Below are 24,176 nucleotides of genomic sequence, written 5' to 3' on the forward strand. Positions count from 1 at the left end.
CCCTTGTTCATCATTGTGTATTTTGAAATAATAATAAGTGTACGTAATCAGTGCAGAAACTCACTGTACCATGTGCATGTACCTATGAAAAAAAATATATATATAGTTGAGTTCGGGGTTTTTATGCTTTGCTTTATTGTTTATTCTTGTTTGATTGTGTTGTTTAGATTTTTCTATCCCGTGTTATCGTCATTTTTTTTTCCTGTTCTTGGAAGATACCAGAATGGAGTTCAGTAGACTGTGATTCATATGGCTTCAATACGACTTGGGGCTGTTCCATAGCGAAGAGAGAAGCCGGCATCCCTTGGAACTATACCAAAGATGGTGAAAAGCAGTATGCCTCCTGCCGGCGGTACAATGTGACGGGTGTGGAGTTCATTCCGGACTTGGACCTTACTGGTAGCGGCCTCATCGGCTGTGACGCCGGCTGGGAATACGCCGAAGCGAGCGACGAATCTTTGACGGTCAACCAAGACGTAAGATGATAGAATATAATTTAATATGGCCTGCTGTGAAAGGAACAAACATCCGATGGATTGAAATACAATTAAGGGGATGTAAGTTCCTAAACTAAGTCAACGAAACTAGGAGCTCATTGAAATGGCATTTGAAACCCGATGATATGAGGTTAGACTATTTTCTATAAACAACAAAAAAGGAAAAGAAATCAACTGCTATGTAACAGAACTGCATCTTATCTCTATAGTGAGTTAAAAGTGGAGATTGTCTAAATCCCTTGTTTTCGCTTTGTTTCGTAAATGACCGTCCGTCTATACTACCTTTGTTTACTTGTAGATTTTCTTTTTGTCTTACTGATTTAGAGATACAAATAACGAACTAATTCATATCTATAGATTAAGGAGGCCTGAATATTTATAGATACGTAGGCCTCTTGAAATGAAGGCCAACAACATTTTGTAGGAAAGTATTTACACCTACTCAGGCCATATATAGAAGTAACTGTGATTTAACAGCCGTACACAAACATATATATATATATATTCAATTCAATTCAATTCAATTCAATAGTTTATATTTATATATATATATATATATATATATATATATATATATATATTATATATATATATATATATATATATATATATATATTTATATATATATATATATATATATATATTTATATATATATATATATATATATATATTTATATATATATATATATATATATATTTATATATATATATTTTTATATATATATATATATATATATATATATATATATATATATATATATATATATGTTCATGTGAATAAATTCCATTGATGCAATCATTTTCATTTCTACATTCAGTTTGACCTGGTGTGTGGACGGGAGTATTTGGAGCCGCTCTCTCAATCCCTGTACTTTGCCGGCAATGCTATTGGAGCTGTGCTGTGTGGAATAATGGCCGATAGGTGAGAGTATTATCATCGCAAATATCGAAAGTACAGAATGCATGCCAATGAGGTGAGAACTGTTTGATATCTGTTCAGCAAATTTAACAGAGTATAACCCAAGTACTGAAGAAGACTTCTCTCTCAACCTTGAAAGAAAAGGAAAAGACATACACATGCGCATGAAATCTTTTGGACATAATGGTCAAAATAATATACCGATAGCAAATATAAAACATATGAATGATATATTCATATAACTATATAGTCAAAACATATTAAATAAGAATACAACATTGTGTGCCATGACTCAAAACGATACTCAGGCTTTATGATAGTTCGCCGAGAACTGTGTATGAATGGAATTATACCATGTAAATAGTGAACGCTGACTATTGCTGTGTAAACGATTTTACACGAGGTGAGAAAGGATATAACTTTTCTCAACGAGGCAAAGCAAAGTTAGAGCGTTTCATCTTTCATCGAATGCGAAATTACACAAATATGTAGAACCCAAAGCCTAAGTTTAACGACAACGACAATCATGGCGCCAAATTGTGAGTTCGATGTAGAAGAGCCGATGGTGGGGCCAAAGAACTATGGTGCCATAAGCGTTTTCCAAGACTGCATGCAGTTAACAAATCGGGTGGAAAAAAATTTAGGCGTTGAAGACACAACGTAAAGCCGAGCTATGGTTGCAGTAATGACAGATTATTGTTTCGGATATTGACGTCAGTAAATTTAGATGCTTTTGCATAACACAAGATATTTGATCAGCAAGAGAAACAGTGGGATGAAGTTGATTACCGAATAATAGTTTCAACAGGAGAAACAAAAGCAGAAGGAGGAAATAATGCAAAAACTCGAACACTTTCTTCTTCTTCTTTTTTAATTTGGTTCCGCGCTTTCCAAAGAATCGGTCGCCATCGCAGCCTATTCCTGTGTCTGGTCGTACACGCGTCGGCGGGCGTGGCGGTGTCATTTTCAACTGGCATGTGGATGTTCTTGATCTTCAGAGTTGTGGCAGGAGCGTCCGTCATGGGAGTTATGTCTTCTGCCTTTGTTCTCGGTGAGTGTTGCTGTTATACAGAACAATGTTTCTATAGCGTGCCGAATTCACGTCATTGGTCCATACAGGATGTTTGTCTCCATGACAAGCCTGTCACTAATTCACTAAGATTGTTGTAGTTGTTTGTTTGTTTTTTGTTGTTGTTGTTTTTTTGGGGGGAAGCTATGAAGACATATAATCACGTGTTAGGTTAAGATCAAAATCGAGAGAAATTTATCTGAACAAAGAGGATGATGCAGTGTACTTAGGCGAATAAAAAAACAAAACACAAAAACGGAGCGAGCACTTTGGAAGAGGCAAATTTCATTGTTTAGTATGGGACCGTAAATCTAAATTACAGACATGGGGAACAAGTGCATACTCATGCCGTGGATTGTAGTCCAAGATTTATCATTTATATTGTGTAAATTCATAAGTAATTGCGGATGTAGCATTGTTTCCATTCTTTTCGAAGAATTAGACAGTATTTGAATATCGGAAATCTTTATATTATGGTTGCGTTTTTATGTCGAGTAAGTACATGGGTGGCCGGGTGGGATGACAATATTCAAAGATGTTAATGCACCTGTGGCGCTCTTTTCAATCTCTGACAGCCAATGAATTCGTCGGACCGTCCAAGCGTAACGTTGCGGGAAACGTGATTTGGATGGTCTTTTCCATGGGCTACATGTCACTCGCCTTCATTGCTTACTACATCAGATACTGGAGGAAGCTATATCTGGTCATATCCGTAGTACCATTTGTTCTCCTCCTGTTTTTCTGGTAGGACAAACTTCGTGCCCCTTCTCATTCGCGTTGCTTCTGACAACTAATCTATAAAAAAAGCAACAAAAAAAAAAGAAGAAGCATGGGATCAGAATTTTTAAAGTAAAAACAGGATTTAAGATGAAAGTTACGGAATTTCAAAATGTAATGACATTTATGTTTTGTGTAGAACTATTCTCCCTTCAATCACAATGAATGCATTTTCTTTAAATTTACCTCAAACATAATGTGAATTGAGTGAATGCAGCAATATTAGTAATGCACATCAGCGAAGTTTGTGGAAAATAGGATACATCATTTAATAGCCGAGATTGCTTTTTCATTATGCTGATATCAAAATAATAGATGAGACTTAAAATGATTAATGTTGAACTCTCTTTACATCTTCTTTATACTTTGCCCTAAACATCACGAATTGTTGAAGTCTTCTTATCAAGGGATGATGGATGAAACTGTTACAGTTCATAGATTCCGAACAGGTTTCTCGATTTCCTTCAAACTGGTGTGCACTAAAATATTTCTGCACTCAATAACTCCATATATTTTGGGTAAACTCCCCTTCCAGTTTGCACACATAAAATATGTTATGATGTTTCACGAAGTTTGTAAGCGAGGCATTCTTCGTTCGATCCCGAAAATTTGTTTTGTTTATTTAATAGATATTTTATTTTCTGCAAATCATAAAATCAGTCAGCAAATCAATATACATAAGGTACATAATCATGAACATGTGGGAAATATACAAAGTGAATTCAGAACAGGGTCGTTTGACTTGCATAAACAAAGATATAAAAGGAAATTAATGATATAATATACTGTATGCATGTCTATGCAGCGGGGATTATAACAATTGTAGTTAAGAAGCGGTTATGCAGAGGGCCGCCATTGTAAGCATAGCTTGAAAAGATGGCCGGCCCATTTCTCTTCTTTGTGCTTCTGTCTGTGATTTCTTAAGTATCATTCCGGAATCCGCCAGATGGTTGGTGTCAAAAGGGCGCGAACCTGAAGCCCGAAAAATAATGCGACGGTTAGCCAAATGGAACAACAGGAAACTGAGCGAAACCTTCACGATGTGCGACATAGTCCCTGAATCGGTGAGTTTCTTCAATATCATATTGTCGGCTGTTTGCTTGTTTGTTTGTTTGTTTGTTTCCCAGTGGATGATATACTCGGTGGGAAGTTTTGATAAGATGTTGAGTGTGTTCATCTTCTGGCTGAAACGAAGGAACAGCAACTCTCCCTATTAACCATCGTAAAGATTTCAGTCAGCGCTTTGAGCACTAGATAGGAGAGGGGGTGGAAGAGGGGGTGGGGAGCATTGACCCTTGACCCAACCAACCAACCAACCAACCAACCAACCAACCAACCAACCAACCAACCAACCAACCAATCAACCAACTAACCAGGAGCACTATTGGCTTTCCGTGGCCCCTGTTGTCATTATCATGGTCATTAATAATCTTATATCTGAAATTGGTGTTATACTTTTGATCTTGATCGTAATGCGTACTGTTTACCTCCGGACTTTGTCGACGCTACAGCCTTCGTCAACGAACTGACCCACCTATTCATTGATCACTGACGGTCGGTAAGCGGGTCATTAGACTTTGGGAAGTTTTAGCCCGTACCCCCCCCCCCCTTTGTTCTCTCGACAATGACTTTCGTTACCTTTATTTTCTTTATTCTATAGTCTTTTCTACTTTAATTTTCACATTCTTTTGTGGCTATCATGGCTTGTGATATATAGTATGTTTTAACTCAATGATTTCATTGTGTTGATAATACAAAGAACGTGCCTTTAATTGTCCGTTTGATTTTTCCTGCAGGGAGATGAAGTCAAATTGCAAGAGGGACTTTTCGATTTACTACGCATGCCACGTTTAAGACTCTACTCGCTCAACATTGTTTTTCAAATGTAAGTTGGTTATATTTATATTTTGGTTCCTCAACGTTACATTTTTGTCCGTCCATTTCCATCTCTTGTTTAGCTCTACCTGATGTTAGTGCAACACAGCAGTTAGTTTATAATCGACTATTCAAATCGTCTACAGAGACATCACTGCCCAGGAGATTACTCTTTTGACAGTCTTTTGAATGAGATCCTTCAATATGCACATGCATGCATACATAAACATACATACATTCATACGATGATGCATGTATACACATCATATAAATGTGCCCTTAATACACACACACATAATGTTATTTTCTATATTAGACGAGTGTCGTATAATAATGTTCTGATTTCTACGAGTGCAAAAGTAACGATTATGTAGCTGGTATTGAGAGGGCGCTTCTCACAAAGCTCGCCGAATAATATTATGCTCTTGTCATGACTGTGACTGACATGACTTAGTCTCTGGGTCGATTAAATCGGCAAACTTGCAATGATCTCACCCTTCTGAGTGTAACCCTTCGAATCTTTGGCGCCGAGTTCAAGATGTGATTAACAAAGTGATACTATAATACACAGACCAAATGACAATACATCCATTGTAGAGTTTTCATTGCTGTTGTTTTGTATGATAAATCATTACATTTGTCTTTTTTGGTTTCTGATTAACATCCCATAGCATCGTCAACACAATCGTTTACTTCGGATTATCGCTAAGCACGGACACTCTCGGTGTGAACAAATACATCGCTTTTGCCATATCTGGAGTAGTGGAGATTCCCGCCTCCTGTGGCGTGATCTATCCTATCGAATACTGGGGCAGACGACCCACCTACATGTTTTTTATGTTCACGAGTGGCCTCTCGATCATAGCCACTATATTTATCCGTAAGTATCTTGGGTTGCGCGCGCATCCTTAGCTTGTTTTGTGTTATCCGATTGGTTGATAGCGGGCGTGCATGTTTGTTTGTGTGTGTGTGTGTGTGTGTGTGTGTGTGTGTTTTGTATGTTTGTATGTGCATGTGCCTTGGTTTCATAGAGGAAAATAATTTTATTTTGTACAGGTTTATATATTTTCTCTCACCTTTCTTTCACCTTTTTTTTAAAGTAAAATTGTATTCCATTACTAAATAAATTAATTTTCTCATCGGAAAGATAACGTCAATGATACCTGATACTCTGCATGTTTAGAGGTCGTCTGTTTTGTTCTTCATGTAAATGATGATGAAATATCAGTATTTAGATCATACAGCATTGCGTAATGATCCTTCTCTCTTCTTTTTTGTTTCTTTTGCATGTGGATCTTGCAGCATACGGTATTGGACGAGCTAGCGTTGCTATGCTGGGAAAGTTTGCCATCACTGCGTCATTTTGTATCATCTATCTACAAGCAGCAGAAATCTTTCCGACAACAGTCAGGTATGCGACTCTACCCGGTGTATCCGCTCACGGTGGAATGAACTTGCAAAGATTTGGTATCAAGCAAATGAGGTTTCACAAGCTCATTTGTTTGTAGTTATTGAACGAGGTGACAAGATCCGGAAGGCTTACCTCCAGGAGTCACAGAATGATTTAATGTTCATTTTTAATGTAATAACGGCAAATTGTTTTCATGTTAATCATTGAGTCTTTGCAATATTTTCTCATGCTAAAGGTCTCGAGTAAAACTTTACTTTACACTACCAATATAATTAACCTTGATATTATAATTGTTATCAGAAACAGTGTTATAAGCAACAACAGACTGATTGTTGCCATAGTAACCGTATCATCTGGTCTTCATCAGGAACACAGCGATAGGGACCACCAACTTCTTCTCCAACCTGGCCAACATCCTGTGTCCACAGTTCCTTCGACTGGGTAAGGTCTGGGTGCCGCTTCCTCTTCTCATCTTTGGGTCGGTGTCAATCCTAGCGGGTGCTGCGGCATTCTTTCTCCCGGAGACTCAGGGCAAGAATATTCCAGAGACCCTGCACGATGCAGAGAACATTGGCTGGTACGTCTTTATATTGGTTAACAACCCCCGGTAGATGTCTAATTTGAAGTTAGGTTCAGCTAGAATCAGAGCAAAATACATGCAGGGACGTGAGAGAGATCGCATGCCTATTGAAGCAGAACATCAGATACTATATCGCTACAATGTAGACATACAAGATAACATTCATATAAAGATAACATTCCTTGGTACATCTTTGAGTGTGTAAATGTATTAAATTACAGCAATGTTGTATACTTTCAATTTGATACGTGTGTGATATAGTCAATACTGATAGAGAAAAAAAAACACGAATACATTAGAGTGAGACAAACTGTTGTTATTTTGAAGCTGCATCTTTCTCACTAAAATGATTTTTTGTCCATATTTGCAGGCAAGGCGGGCGGAGACGAAGTCGAGGAATCAAGGCGACTTCCTACCCGTATCAAAAAGCTTCTGGCGGAGAACTGGATGTACATGTTTGAAAACATTCAGCCGCGAACAAGACACCATGAGAACAGTCCTTTTTTTTTTTTCAAGGGCCGGATGGTACAATCAGCAAAAGTACACGAACACTGACGAAGCACATTGATCACAAAACTTGAAAAGCAGCGATTATTATTATTACTCACAGAAATGCAGACTATGACTCAGTTTGCTGCACGTGCCACGCCCCTATCTCTCTCTTTCTCTCTCTCTTTCTCTCTTTCTCTCTCTCTCTCTCATTTTTAGTTATTGTTGTGGTTCTTTATGCCATTCCGGTACAATGTATATATTTTGTTTATTGTTACATGTGTCTCATTATGATGACATTTTGGATGTGTGTTTTTTTTTCCGGGGGCCTAAGTAATAGAAGCTATGCTTTTGATTTAGGCTCCCCCACTTTGGTTCTTACGACTGCAAGTGTTGCAAGTGATGTATTGTTTCGATTTCTTTGTACTTATTTTATATACAAATGAACAATATATTATCGTATACGACTTGTAATAATCATTGGAACTAGTTAATGTTTGTTTCGTACTTTCGTAAACTCAAAGTGGAAATGAATTCAAATCAAATCAATCAAATCAATCAATCAATCCTTAACCGGACCACAATCACTTACTACGGAAGTTAGCTGATATTCAAGGACGTCCAGACTTCTTGTCCAACTTAAAAGCTGATCACATCCAGTGGCTCGAGTAGAATATAGAACATCGGCTTGTTGTGTTGCGCGTTGTTGAGGGCAGTGTACGTTCATGCAGCCTGTCAAAAATAGGAAGAGAACTACAATCGCTTGTACTGTAGATTGAAGCAAACTGAAACACCTGCAATGGCAGGATGATTGTAATCAGTTCTACTTCAGAAAGGACGACCACACTCGGCGCTGTGAAGAGAGCTATAATTGTGGGTGACGGTGTGATCCTTTGACGAAAAAAGCTGTCCTTGATTCATGGCGTCTCATCGGAAGAGGGTCCGTCGCAGTTCACCCAAAGAAAGGCGGTCGAATTAGGATCACTCTTTAACAATGCTAGGTCTAAAGTTCGATCAGCCCTACAAACTCGTCTGGTATTTACTGTTTCCGTGCCTGCCAAGAGAGAACCTTATAATAATAGTAACCTCTGCAGTATCGCAAGTCATAAAGAAAATAAACATTTTCATCAAACAACGAATCATATGAGACTTTGACGCTGCCCGGTCATGACAAAAGACCGTGCACCTTCAAGAATTTTACTCGTCTTACAGATCTCAATCCTTCCATCCATCATTTCCATGACAAATATCCATACTAGTTATTTGCGGTGAATTCTGATCTTATTCAATCAAAGTGTTTTGCCGGAGAGGTCTGATATTGTTATTATATCAGCTTTGCCAACTACTCCTATTTTCAACCTGAGTCAAAAGAATTTTAGTGGTCTTTACAGTCTATCCATTGCTTTACTTACTGAATCGTGGTTCTTCTGATTAAGATGCCAGGACCTCCTCCACAACACACCAATACTCCAGCGATAACTACAGCGATTTTCATTTTTTTCTTCAGTTTTTCAGTTATTCAATATTGATGTCATGCTTCTACTCATAAAGAGAAAATGTTTTATAGTTTTACAAATTCGGTGTCATTCATTTTTAATTTTTTTTTTTTTTTTTTTTGCTGGCTGTTTCTGTTTCTATCATTGAAAAAGCAACCGGAGTTATCCTGCATGACGACATACTTATGCTTATTATGGAGGTAATGACACAATATTTCCTCCTTTCAGACACAAGAGAGCGCATTTATGAAATGTATTCATTCTCTCATTCTATCAGTCTTATTGAACAAGTGTGTATGGCGTGGTCCATAAACAGGTTAAACCTTAATGCTTTCTGACCAACGACAGTCCAGTGAGTGTGTATAAGAACTGTAGGAGCGACCGGCTATCGTGGTGTTGATGAGATCGGTTCTGGTCTCAATATTTATAGATTCATGTATTTTATCTGTTATATTCATTGAAACATATCAGCAACTTGTATACTTATTGTTTTGTCTGCAAAACTTGTATGCGTTGAGCATTTCTAAAGAGTTCAGTGTAATCATTGTGGGTAGTATTACCTTATTAGTCTGTGTAACACTCATGCATGTAGGTGTATATCCGCATTAAAGGATAGATATCATGATAAAAACACATCCTGTATAGTAAATTGAAAAAAGTCACTATTTTTATGTATTGTAAATACAATCAAATATCATTAAACAGGTGAAATGTAGAGCTATATAGAAAAGCCATTGCTCCATCGATGTCCCTCGTTTATATAAAGGAACTATATAATGCAATGTAGGCCTACTTTTGTTATCAATTTCGCAGTTCTGGACTTTAAAGCAGGGTGTAAAGATAAAATGTAGGTAAAAGCATACGAAACAATTATCTTAGGCTTCTTTTCTGATGACAGGCCATTATTTTTCTGGCAGTTTAAGCCTTGTCTGCGCACAAAAATAAATTGAAAAGGGGAAAAAAACAGGTCATCCGCGTGCTTGACCTATCAACGTCTTCCACAGAACACATAAATACCAATTCACCACATAACCGGTGTACATGGACAGCGGGTGTATAGAAGGAACACCGAAAAAAGCTCAAGCTAGACGCTATTCCTAAAATCAAAAGTTCAAGTTCAAGTTCAAGTTCTAATTTTAATAGACACAGTATATTGTATTTTCCAATAGGAATCGTGGATTTATAAGGAAATGTGAGGACTATAATTGTAGAATTTCGTTTTAGGTCTACCTTGTCACTGTCAAAATTTGCCTATTTCTTTTGCTACACGCGGGAAACAATGTTTTCATCTCTTTATGTGTATTAAGCCTACATTGCAATTTTTTATTTTAATCTTTTGTTTAAATACGGGAAAGGTTTATCAGATGCTACCAGAAAATATGTTGTACTTAATTCTCACTGTTATTAAGTAATGTTGTTCCCTGAGCTAGGATTTTGTTGTTGTTGTTGTTGTTGTTGCTGCTGCTGCTGCTGCTGCTGCTGCTGCTGTTGTTGTTGTTGTTGTTGTTGTTGTTGTTGTTGTTGTTGTTGTTGTTGTTGTTGTTAGGTTTGGGGTTTTTACATTGATGGGGATCGAAGTTTGTTTAACAGTCGATGATTTCCATTACAGCAACGTTGTTGTATGGGACCATCAGCTTTAATATCACTCTTACAGAATTCCCTTATGAGCAAGTGTTGGATACAGGCCTGCATTGCGATGGGAACCAAAATCTGTTTTCGTAGTAGCTATGTTTTCAGTAGGCCTATAACAAAACAGTTTTCATATCATCTTGCAATTCCGATTTGTAATAAACGGTTAGTGAAATAAAAACAACCGTCCCGCCGACTGCTTTGATATAACAGAAGGAGTCATTCATTATGTATGTATGTATATGTATGTATGTATGTATGTATATGAATATAAATATATGTATATATATATATATATATATATATATATATATATATATATATATATATATATATATATTATATATATACACTAGATGTATATAAAATGAATGGATAGATAGATTTACTGATTACTTTTTATAGAGAATTCAGTACATCCATTTCGTACATAAGGGCAGATGGTCATGTGCATCCACCCGTGTTTAATACCGATTGTGTGTAATGTATTCTACAATATTTATTCACAATCACTTCGGCAAACAGCAGGACACACACAGATTCAAGTACTTCAATCAGTACTCGTTTTCATACAGCCAATTGATACAGTTAGGGCAAAAGTACTGGTATTGGGGTGACAAACTACCTGATGAGAATTATCATGGACAAACACAGTCAGTAAAGATCTGAGCGAAATCCGACAATTAGAAAGTTCAATTTGAATGTTTGGGATGCCCTTCTGACCGGCCGTCCTTACTCTGGGTATCGTATACAGCACATAATTCTAATTGGTCAAAAATGAATTTACTTTCAGATATCACATCAAGTACCACCTGCACCTGATTGGTTTGTCAAATAATGAGAGTATGTCTTCACAAGTGGAGAGACAAATTATTTTGGTACTTTTTATCAAGGGGCATAGGGCAATCCCCTGACCCTCACCCTATAAATAATCCTAAGCCTGAACCTAATCCTAACCCTTAACCAAACTCTATACCCTAAACCTAACCCTAACTCTAACCCTCATCTTTACTCTAACCTTATCACTAACCAGTATTTAGCCGGGAAGGGGGGGGGGGTATTTGCCCTGATACGCTATCAAGGAAAACAACTTGATCATGATGGTGCATATTGGAGACCCTCAAATTACTTACACTTGGATTGAAGTTCTTTAATTAATGCGAAATCACAAAATGGTAATGCCCATTTTCAGCTTTACTGCAGTGTGTATTAGCCTTTTACTAAACATTATAATTGGTGAAACTCGTAAGTCCTAATAGTCAAAGTCACGCAGGTGGTTTACTCATGAGATTAACAGGCGGCCGCAGCATGTACAAACAATCAAAGAACCCCAGGATTGTAACAAAATGATTAAGCTCTTGAGGCTTAGTAACTTTGATTGACACTTCGACACTTGAACTTCGGTAAAGCAAACGTCCGTGACCCGAGATAGAGCCGCCGAGTATTATTTACACCAAACAGCACATTGAAGATCCGTGTATCATAAAATAGCTTTGCCTATAACCATCCCCAAAACAAACCATCAGTAATGCTGAAATCACAAGCAGTCGTCAAGGGAAAACTCCATTTCTTGTTCAAATTGACTTCGATGAATACTTTGTGATCAAAATAATATAGCGTGCCTCTATATTAGAATCTGGAGTATTTGAAAGTTCTTGATTGAACGTCTGAGCTTTCTCATATCACGGTGATGTTCGTCGCAGTCACACACTATGCAAGGCAGATGCGGCGATAATGACGTCACAACACAACTCTGCCATTGGCTATAGCTCACGAAAAGTTTACTTATAGAATCATATATTGGATCATGCATAGTGAGAACACGACTGCAAAAAAAAAAATAAATAAATAAAAATAAATAAATAAATAAAAATTGATGACTCTTCCACAGCACCTGCAGTGTGTTTGCAAGCCATCCCATGTATCATATTGTGCAGTTAGGCATGTGCAGTATGAAACTGTCACGAAGAAAAGGTTAAGGATTCCGTATTGTTACTAGGATTGGATTCAGACAGCTGTAGGTTCCTGCTGCTGTCTGCTCGTCTCCTACCCTCTACAGATTGTCATACTTGTTAGACTGATATCTGATGGCAGATTAGAGAAATGTCCATTACAGCAATGTACAGCTTCTGTTTCACGCAACTCTATATAGCACCAAACTCTTCAAGCTAGTCACTTACAATATTTGTAGGACAGAGATCCATCTGTTCATTCTTTGCCAATCATTATGTGCATTCAAAGTAGAGTTTGACTTTTTTTTTTATGAGAAAAAAGAACACACACAATATGCTCAACCATACCGCTTTCATCTGGATTTTGTTTAATGACTCTGCAAACATCCCTCGCACTTCTTACATTATATTTGCGAATGAACCTATCCAAGATTAGCCGTGCGCCGTAGGGTCCCAAAAGGAGATATGTAATAACATCTTGCCATGTCAACAAATAATACTTTTGAGTGGTTCAAAGTTCACCATTCTTCCTACGCTCTTCTATTCACTCAAACGCAAATCCCCACTTACAACAGTCAAAATGATATCGTCGAAATAGTTTGATGCCACGGTAAAGTAATAAGTTCGTGGGGCCTCGGGGGATTTCATGCGGATATGAAGGTTGCGACTCTTTCTTCTGGCAATTTTCAGGCGATATTCTCACTTCCCTGGGAGTCATCGCTTTAAAAAAAAAAAAAAAAAAAATTGGACCCTTTCAGTTAGAATTCTCTGTCATAGCTACATTTACTTAAAAGTGCGTCATCATTAACCCGGATTAGATTTCCCTTCATAAATTGACTGAGAATATTTTGGAGAGCCATTCTCATTTTCGAAGTGCCAACATGAAGGAAGGTGATCGGAAATTTGACGATGTTCTTCACGAATTTGGGGAATTTGGTCGCTATCAGATAGTGATATACAACTTGCTATGTCTTCTGGAATTCATAGCACCATGGCAGACTCTTGGAGGAGTGTTCATTTCTGGCGACACGGACCACTGGTGTAAGGTAGGTTGGTATTTAGCGTATGGTACATAGTTAGTAACAGAGAAATTATCTCTAAACTTACAAGAAATCGAGTTATCAAGGTTAAATATGGAATTATGAATGTCCGTAAAAATGTCTTTCACATAATAGTGTATGACGTTTCTTGTTAGTTTTCTATGAAAACTTTCTCCACCATATGCAAACTGTCCAAGCTGTTTCTCCTGTTCTTTTTGTTTTACACTATCATCAAATCATTCTTTGATGTGATTGTGGAATTTCTTAGATAATTGAGTCTTGAACTTTGTATAAGCGTGTCGAACTTATTTAAGATAAACCACCTACAAGAAAGAGACAGATGAAAATCATGGACATAATCCGTATCAAGGCAATTACTCTCCACCCCCATCCCGGCTAAATACTGGTTGTGGTATAAGGTTATAGTAAAGATTAGGGTTAGGGTTAGGTTTAGGGTTAGAACTTGGGTTAGGGTTAGTGTTAGGTTTAGGGTTAGAACTTGAGTTTTAGGGTTAGGGTTAGGTTGAGGGTTAGGATTATGGTTAGGGTCAGCGGAAGAGTCCGGGGTGATTGCACAAGGGGTAATTACCCTAGACCCACATAACATGCCCAGGATATAGGTATAGTGAGCCGGGTAATACAATGCTACGCAGTGGTTGAAGATTTTATGCAATTGTTCCTGTCTATACTCAACGTTGTGTTGAAAAAAAACAAAAACAAAACAAAACAAAGACAAAGACAAAAACAAAAAAACATTGTTCTTTACCTACCTCTCAAACCCTATTATTTATCTTGTCACTCTGTTATCAGTTTGAAAGAATGTCTAGCGGCTAATGATATTCAAAGTCATGCATACTTTTAGAAAAACTCTGCGGTGATTCTCTTTAAATTATCAATTAGGTAGACTTCTTTTTTCATTGGTGATTTAGGCTTACAATTTCTTTTGTCTTATGATACAGAGACAATGCACGCGGCGTTTCCTTGTGTTTAAAGGATTAGTAAACCAAAAACGTTCAAGAGAACTGATATAAGTTTACGCATACGCCATCATTTTGTTAAATTTAACTGAATATATTCGTACTCGAGCTGAGTGCTACTTGCAGTGCGATTGGTAGATGATAATGATGTTCATTATCATTGTGAGGTCCGCATAGGAAGGAATTTTAAGGAAAGTCAATGTGAAAGGACTGTTGGGTCTATTTGTGAACTCTTCTGTGTTTTAAACCTTCTCCGCTTCATGACTTTCATTTTACAGCTTGAATGAAAAACTGGTTGAGCACCTGGTGAGATTTAGTCACAATAAGAGATGGATTTGCAGTGAATCAAATTTCTCGCCATCGCACAGATACCGGAATGGGATTCCGTGGACTGCGACGCGCACGGCTTCAACACCACATGGGAGTGCAGCCTGGCCAAAAGAGACGTGGGCATCCCATGGAACTACAGCGCCAAAAATGAGAAGGTCTACGACCGCTGCCGCAGATACAACGTCGCGGGCATTGAGTTCTCTCCCGATCTCAATCCGAAGGGTCTTCCGACGATTGACTGCAACGGCGGCTGGATGTACAACAACGAGGACCCCTTGACCACCACAATGAATCAAGACGTGAGTGTTCCAGACAAACTTTACGACATAAAATAATTACGAAAAAGAGGGGAAAAGATTATGTATGTACATGATTGTGCGCATGAGAGAGAGAGGGAGGGGGAGGGAAGAAGGATAAAACAAAACAAGAATCTAGCAAGCAAATGAAGAACGTGTTTAGACTGTATTCGGTGATCATAACAAAGCTTTACAGCATCTGGTTATAGCAATTATGCCTACATTGATAGAACTACACCGGCATATAATTCAGCACAATCTCTCTCGTCATGCCGACACATCTTAAATAGGATACTCTACATCGCTCCATTGCCAAGGTCACAAAGACGTACAAGATCACTAACAACTTTAATTTAGACATTCTGTAAACAATTCGTCATCATCTTACGGCACTGAATACAAGAACAAAGGTTATAACATATGGCAGTCGATTCGTCATCCCTAAGACCCGCACATCACTGCTGAGAGGGACGCTTTCCCCCCATTGGTCTTTGGAACTCCTTGCTCCAAAGTGCCATCAGCTCACCTATGCCATTGGAGTGATGCAGTCAACATCTTCCAGGAGAAATTTAAGAGGTTTTGACTTTGACAACTAGTCATTCATCCAAGCTCTAGACTTTTCAATCTTGTACTTGTATAGACCATAAGAAACTTAAAAAAAAAAAAAAAAACGTAAAGGCTGTCTTCATTAATGAGAGCCTTTCGTCATTGTTTTGTGCGAGTATATTTCAAGAAGGTTCTGCATAGTATTGAAAGAAAACGAACAGGAATAATGAAACGTATCGTGACGTTTTGGCAGGTTTTATCTCATTGTAAATTGCAATTGAGTGTACTTAATTCATATTTGGAGCTTAAGAAGCAGCAACTCATTTAAACAACTCGATCTTTAGATGTTCGCTGAAATATCTAGAATAAAGTTTATCATATTTTATAGATTAAACGATTTCTTTCCATTCTAACTTTAAGTATAGTTCTGGTTGAGGTGAGGATTTAGCCTTAACGTTTTGCGAGATATTCAGAAACCACTCTTTGAAATGTCAAAGAGCATGCAATTCTAAGGGGTATCAAAAGTTTATTTGATGAAAATCGGTTTTGAAATGGCTGAGATATCCCAAAACAAGGTGAAACAAAGAGATCCTAATAAAAGGCATGGCCTGTTGCCTTTTATTATTATCACTTTTTTGGATATCTCAGCCATTTGAAAACCAATTTTCATCAAATTGAATCCTTCTTCAAATTACATGCTCTTTCATATTTCATAAGAGGTTTCTCATTATCTCACTCAGGAATGTTCAAAACATGAATCCCCACCTCAACCAGTACTGTACAGTCCCTTTAAAGGGACCTAAAGTACTCAAATAACGTGATGATGAATAAACCGTCCATTACCCATCAAAATGTCAAGCAAATTAAGTTACGAGAGAAGAAATCATCACACGAGCAAACATTTCCCAATGAAAAGAAAAATATGAATAGGAAGGCCAAAGAAAAGAAGATGTATCTATCATGTGGAAATCTGTATGGATCCCTGGTTAGTATAATGACATTTCTTTCATAACAGCCATTAGCCGGGGGAAAAATCGGAGCGACACCCCACTGAGCTCAACATGATACCCGTGAACAAGGTGAAAATCGATGAACAAGAACGACGGCTCTTGCACGAAAAGTATCATGGGATGCACTCGTGACTGCAATCTCGAGAAGTGCCACTCTGGATCTTTAAATGCACTCTGAATATCAGAGTCCGTTTTTAACACATTAGAAATGACGGATTTTTTTATTATTTATTTTCATGCAGTAATCTTGACATAAGCTCGCAGACGACAACTGAGTAGTAATTGCTGCTGGCCATAACTAAAAGAGATTGTACAAAGTTCGATAACGTTCTGTTGCTGTTTTTTTTTTCGGTCACAGGATGTGCAGTGAAACAAACGTCGGCTGCTTAATGGACCATTGCGAAATTCTAACGAGCCTAACCATATCTCATGTATCATATCGCATACACTAATGTCTCATAATGTCCTTAATCACAACCTACTTAAGGGTGAAGTCACTGCTTTCTGGATAACAAAAACAAAAAAACCTACAGAAAAGCAGCAAATAAACACGTACGCATTTGATAAAGCCTGTTTCATTAACTTTTTCGTATTCTGAAGATATCATGCGACTACAGTTGTCACAAATTCAATACTGCAAAATGTATTTTTTTTTTCAATTGCACGGTTAATGGTGATACTGTCTATCAAGACATCTGTAGTGAGTGGGTATTATTTGGTTTCTCTTTTGTAAGTTCAGTGTTTCTTTTTTTTATCGGCTTTTGAGAACGAAATTTAGATAGGTGTCTAAGTTTTGAAAAAAAAAATTACCAATTTAAGAAAGAAGAATTGAGGGGTTGTTTAATGAACAGCACATGCCAATTGTGTATTAACGCATTTAATGGCACATTAAAAGGCGGTCTTTACCAATTACATTGGGATTCCATCGTTTTACATAATTTTCAACGTCCATATCAACGGTGAGACTTTGATTGGGGAAAAGAGAGAGTAGAGGTGGTAAGAATAGAAAGAGATACAGAGGATGGAGAGAACTGTTTTATTATGATATGATTGTATCATTATTTGCTTTGAGTGAGTGATAATAAAGCAATGAATGTTTGTTAGCAAGCAAGGACTGGACCAACATCCCCTCTTCGACGACCAGAGGCAATGAGAATAAAGTGCCTCGCCTAAGCTATAGGGCACAACCACCACAGCTAGGGGACTCGAACCACAGACTTCCTACCGACTGTCCGTTGTCTTATCCGCTGAGCCACAAACAACCCAGTGGATAAGGAATGAGAAAGAGTAAAAGATAAGGATAGATAAGAGAGGAAAAGTCCCAAGATGCCCAGCCTGGATTAAGTACTCAGTATGTTCTTATCACTTCACAAACAAAGACGTTGTTATTAATGCTGAGAGCGCCTTTTATTACAGCTGTGATATGTACACTGCACTTCAGCAAACCATCATCTCAAACATTTATTTAAATTGAATTCTTCACATTGCTGACGTAAGGTTATGAGTCCAGCGCATTTGATTGTGCAGCGCCATTATACTATGTGCTGTTCGAAGTCCGATTTCACATTGTGGCTCGGATCGCGGAAGACGAGTGCCCTATGGCGTCGCGCGCTATGTCATCAAGAGGAGTGTTTTTTTTTTTCCCCATACTCAATCAGTGTTCCATTGGAAAGGGGAAAAGTTTTGACGTAAAGAGAGAGAGAGAGAAATGTCTTTGCTGTAGCATGGTAGTAAGGAGAGGCTTAGGCCCAGTCTTCATCCGATCGACGAGGAAGAATTCAGGCAAAACTATCTATTGCCGCTCGGATATAAGAAAGAGTTGGCAAAGTGAATAATTCGAGTTTCCTGACTGGTATCTCATATTACATACGCGACGCATTTAGTGATGAAAAGGGGAGTAGGATTAGCTCTTCAGAAAAATGTCACATCAGTATTATTTTTCTAACCCCCCCCCCAAAAAAAAAAAAAAAGAAAAAAAGGAAGAGGAATGTCACTGATATTGAAATGTCATGTACAGTTATGTTTACTTGGATAGACAAGTGTTTGCATATATGCATAAAATAACGTCTGCTCGTTTTCATTTTGCATTGTGATAGAATAATGTTGAAAATTTGAGTTAATCGTTTATCTGTTTCAACTGTCAGATTCAAATTATACTGTGCTCAATTAGTTCGTGAATTGACTTTATATTACATTTATGTATGAAAAAGAAATTCAGAAATAAAGTAAGATAAATCAATCAGTCAATCAGTCAATCAATATAGGATGATCATAAACGCACATACACAAGACATATGGAACATAACACTTTGTTTGTACAATGGCATGTGTCCAGTGATTTTTACGTACAGTAAGTCCTACTGAAATATCATGTATTAAGAGAAGAAAAAAAAAAATGTTTATTGAGCACCGCAGAAGGGGAGCTTCTGTACATACGCCTGTACATACTGTATACCTGGGCAAGACTCCTTCATGAATTAACCCGTCAGAACACATCAAGTTGTATGTTTCACTGCGCATTTGGTTATGTTCAGTTTCTTCTGTCCTTTCCACAAAATTAGTTCGATCTGGTTTGCGGAAAAGAATACATCATCACCTTACAACAATCCCTGTTCTTTGCTGGCACTGCAATTGGAGCGATAGTCGGTGGAACGCTTTCTGACAAGTAAGGCTTAATACTCGCAGTTATAAAGATTATGATGTCCAAGATATATTCCATAACGAGCTGTTGCGTTTGAATGTGCGATCCCATTGTTGTTTCATTGGTCCTCGTACATTGGTCAGTAGACATTTTTAAAGTGCAACAGTTTTAGCGAATTATTGGGCAGTCAACTGTCCATATACACACACTAACTTGTTACACTCGCACAGTGTTGATTCCACAAACATGTAGTACCTTTATCGTATAAGTAAAGCAGTTCTTTGGAGAGTGAATATAAAGGCGAGTAAGATCGTATACTGGTATACGCATCGCAAATAAAAGATGAGCAAGATCTTATCACGCCTCGAGCAACGACAAACGTGGTAACGGACATCATTTTTTTTTCTTCTTTTCTTTTCAGAGTTGGTCGCCACAGGGTTGTCTTTGCTGCCTTGTCAATAGTCAGTTTGGCTGGAATCTTGGTGGCTTTGGCGCCCAACGTTTGGCTTCTCCTAGTTGGAAGATTTACAGCCGGAGCCGCTTCCAATGCCATGATTGCTGCCACCTTCGTACTGGGTATACTCATTTCTTCCACTTATCTCATTTATGTAGCCATACTTTGTTTCAAGGAAAAGTTCCTTCGCAGAATGCATATCTCTCTCATACTAGTACATCCAGTCATTAACATGTCTTTGTAAACAATAATTTATCTACTAGTCTGTATGCATATCATGACATTAACTTAGCGTTTCAAGTCCTGGGGCTGTCTTATTTGGGGATTGTATGTTTTTCATCATAATGTAAACCATAGTGACTATTACTGTTGTTACCATTGTTTCTGATAATCCTTATATCACTTTCTATCTTTCTTGTTTCTCATCAACATTCTCAATCAATTCGCCGTAATGCGGAGTATTTTTCTCATTCTCATCAACAGCCAACGAATTTATAGGTCCGTCCAAGCGCAGCATTTCGGGAAATGTTATTTGGGTCTACTACGCACTCGGATATATGTTATTAGCCCTTATCGCCTTCTTTATCCGAAATTGGCGCCACTTTTACCTCGTCATCTCCACTGTTCCAGTCATCCTTTTGTTGATGTCTTTGTAAGTATTTTTAAAGACAAATCACTCATTAGCTCTATGAAATCTGTTAAATATCAAATTCTGCTCTAGTTGTTATTAAAAGATTTTTTTTTTTCAAAAATACACCCAAGACCAGCCAGACATATTTTCGAGATAATTATCTTTTTTTTTTTCTTTCGGCAAAATAAAGACAACAACATGCACCATGGATCAGGGTGCAACAGCTTACAGGACAAGTTCACCTTCATTAACATAAGGATTGAGAGAATGTAGCAATATTAGTAGAACACATCATTGAAAGTTTGAGGAAAATCGGACAATCCGTTCAAAAGTTATGAATTTTTGAAGTTTTTGTGCAGTCACCGCTGGATGAGAAGACTACTGCAGTGTATGATGTCGCATGCGTACAACAATGTAAAGAAAATATAAAGAGAATTTCACAAAATTTCATCTTTTGAAAAAAGTACACATTCCCTTGACTCGTTACTGACATATGTTATGGGTAATATTATTCCCATTGCCTTTAGAAAGAGGCAAGTCAAGTGCTCTTTTATTATGCGAAAAAAAGTGAAAATATGTTGAATTTTCTTTACATTAATTTTTCTTTATACTGTTGTACTCATATGACATCACGAGCCTTAGTAGTCTCCTCATCCAGCAATTCCATCACAAAAATTTCAAAAATTCATAACTTTTGCATCGATTGTCCAATTTTCCTCAAACTTTCACTGACGTGTTCTACTAATATTGCTGCATTCTCTCAATCCTTATGTTTATGAAGGTGAACTTGTCCTTTAAGTTGGATTGCTAATTCTGATTATAAGTGGGGATCATCTATAGAATCATCGCACAAATATTAGCAAGTTCTCTCCCCTTTAATTACTGTAACTAAAATAACACTATCGTCTACAGGTCTTCTTACTGCAGACTTGTCGCTAGAATTCCTTCGAAATAGTGCACTTCAATCATGTAATGTTTATTTGTAAAAACACTTTGCACTCCCTTTGCATTGGCTGGTACGTGTGTGGTCTATACCATTCATGAATATTCAAATGAGAAATAGCCTAAAATGCGGATTTTTCTTTTTTTTTTTGTGTATCACAAACAACCGTTGATAACTGGATCAGTACCTTTCCGTTTGCCTACAAAAAAAAAATAAACAAAACAGAACGAGAAAACTTATTCTACATTTTTATTCATTTTGATTCTTTATGGAATATACATAAGGCGCGTACAGTGGTATTTATATTTTTGAAAACGCGTAAAATCCCTTCTTTTTTACCAATAACTAATGTGATGCAATGGTATGGTGTATAACACAAGCAAGTACATGTTATGATCACTTACGGTTAGCGTGTTATGACAAGGAATTAATGTATTCATTTCGAATTAATGGCGAGTAAATCTCATATCAAAGCGCATTAAAGTTGATGCATTTATGAACGTGGACAAGTATACGGAAGGGAAAGAAAGACAGATAGGTAGATATATATATATATATATATATATATATATATATATATATATAGATAGATAGATAGATAGATAGACAGACATACAGGTAGACAGAGAAAGAGGAAGAGCAAAAGAGAATCATCTTGTAATCTTGAACACACTAATGAATGTTTATATCAATGCAGTACTGATTGCTATGAGAGACAAGTTGGTTATACGCAATTTCAATAAAAAAAAAAAGGAAAATAGAGTTTACAGTGTCATGACTTGCGTGCGAACATATAGAGCCTACATTTTACTTTATGAGAAGAATGACTGAGAAAATAATATTTTCTGTTAGATAAATAAAAAAAGAAATGCAAATTCAAGTTATTCTTCACATGAATTGAAGTAGAAGAAAGGACGGGTGTCATTGGATTTATTATTAGTGTGTACTACTCTGTCAAAGTTGTCCCCACTACCTCCCAATTTGCCCATGATCGCTGACGGCTAGAGATGGTTGATTTTATGTTCTCATTCTCTCGTTACTTTTGATCAGAGTTGTGCCTGAATCTCCGAGATGGCTACTGTCCAGGGACCGTGAAACAGAAGCTCGCAAAATTGTGAGGAAACTGGCCAAGGTCAACAAAGTTACAATTACAGAAACATTTACCCTCACTGATATTACTGAGAAGGTAAGCTGAAGTTGATTCATTCTTATTTTTCACTGTTACTGACAATGGACATGAACAAAGGGCATGCATATTTTGCAGTCGCTTTGTTCGAGTTTTGATTGAATCTTATCAATATGGGGGAAATGGATGAACTGTTGCCGAGCGAATAGTTCGGCTCGTATATTGGTAAAATTTTTGCGGTGTAAACCTGTGATGTTTGGACCATAAATGCAATGGCGGATCCAGAGGGGGCGCACCGGGCGCGCGCCCCCTCTTTATTTTTTGTTAAAACAAAAGAAATACAAAAGAAAAAATGAGGGAGGGGGCGGGAAGGCGTGCGCCTCCTTTAATTTTGCAAAGGCGTCTCCCCTTTACGGAATTCTTGGATCCGCTCCTGTAAATATAGTACGAACTCACTGACACAAGATATTCCAGGGTACGTACATTAGCAATTATTATTGTAGGTCCCTCTTTTTCCACACAGACCAATCAACGCAATTAACACACACACGCACACACAGATATATGTATGTATAAACAAACATGTGTGTATATACATGACAATTATACAAACACACACACACACACACATATTTCTATATAATGTGTCTTTACATGTATTAACTAAGATTTATGATCCTTTATAACAGGATATTGAGAAAGAGGATGAGAAAACATTTATGGATATTCTGCGCAAGCCTCGTTTGCGGATGTACACCCTGAACATCATGTTCAATCTGTAAGTATATTCCTATCGTTTATTTCCACTGAACTTACTGTTATCATTCCTCTTGTCGGTCTTCTTTATTATCATCACCTCCGTTAGCGTTATCATCATCATGATAATAATGGTGATGAGGATTCTGATAAATGCTACATAAACCATAATCATCACCATCATCACTATCATTATCGATATCATAACATTATCATTACCAACATCATCAGAAAATATCTCATTACGTAGATCCGTTAATATGACTTCATTTCAAAATATTGCATCCCTAGGAAAAGGTCTCCATCATGAAGATTGCTGACAGAGATACACTTGTGGTGGTGACACGACATTTGCTCCTGCGACAATTTGCCCCGGTCTTATTTTCTCCAAGGACTTAAGGTTATGGTTGTGATATGGTTTTAGGTTTAGTTCGATGTGAGGATTAGGATTAGGGTCAGGTTATATTTGTGGGTAGAATTTATATTTGGTTTAGCGTGCAGATATTTCATGGGAGCAATGATTGTCGCAGGAGCAAATGTCATGGAACCCTTGTGGTGGTATGCTATCCCCCAAAATAGTGATACATTGTAATACCAATGTTATGTTAAGCTGTATGACGCTGTGCAGTATGGGGCGCCAAGTGTCGCATGATCTATTTCGTCGACGAAATGTTTCGTTACGAAATAGGTCATGCGACACTTGGCGCCCCATAGTGTAGACTATGCACTGA

General features: G+C 37.5%; 1 protein-coding gene across 1 annotated transcript in view; it reads left to right on the top strand.

Annotated features, from left to right (window-relative positions):
- Positions 1 to 24,176, top strand: part of LOC140238289 (uncharacterized) — a 30,188-nt gene that overhangs the window by 3,326 nt on the left and 2,686 nt on the right. The window contains exons 2-18 of the mRNA XM_072318225.1: positions 216 to 476; positions 1,317 to 1,420; positions 2,314 to 2,468; positions 3,062 to 3,230; positions 4,189 to 4,331; positions 5,070 to 5,148; positions 5,810 to 6,018; positions 6,441 to 6,549; positions 6,917 to 7,126; positions 7,500 to 7,547; positions 13,570 to 13,741; positions 15,081 to 15,341; positions 19,456 to 19,559; positions 19,957 to 20,111; positions 20,473 to 20,641; positions 22,614 to 22,749; positions 23,379 to 23,467. Coding sequence (XP_072174326.1) covers positions 216 to 476; positions 1,317 to 1,420; positions 2,314 to 2,468; positions 3,062 to 3,230; positions 4,189 to 4,331; positions 5,070 to 5,148; positions 5,810 to 6,018; positions 6,441 to 6,549; positions 6,917 to 7,126; positions 7,500 to 7,547; positions 13,570 to 13,741; positions 15,081 to 15,341; positions 19,456 to 19,559; positions 19,957 to 20,111; positions 20,473 to 20,641; positions 22,614 to 22,749; positions 23,379 to 23,467 — 2,573 coding nt within the window. The remainder of the gene's footprint in view (positions 1 to 215; positions 477 to 1,316; positions 1,421 to 2,313; positions 2,469 to 3,061; positions 3,231 to 4,188; positions 4,332 to 5,069; positions 5,149 to 5,809; positions 6,019 to 6,440; positions 6,550 to 6,916; positions 7,127 to 7,499; positions 7,548 to 13,569; positions 13,742 to 15,080; positions 15,342 to 19,455; positions 19,560 to 19,956; positions 20,112 to 20,472; positions 20,642 to 22,613; positions 22,750 to 23,378; positions 23,468 to 24,176) is intronic.

This window comes from Diadema setosum, chromosome 14 (assembly GCF_964275005.1).
Source record: "Diadema setosum chromosome 14, eeDiaSeto1, whole genome shotgun sequence".
Classification (NCBI taxonomy): domain Eukaryota; kingdom Metazoa; phylum Echinodermata; class Echinoidea; order Diadematoida; family Diadematidae; genus Diadema; species Diadema setosum.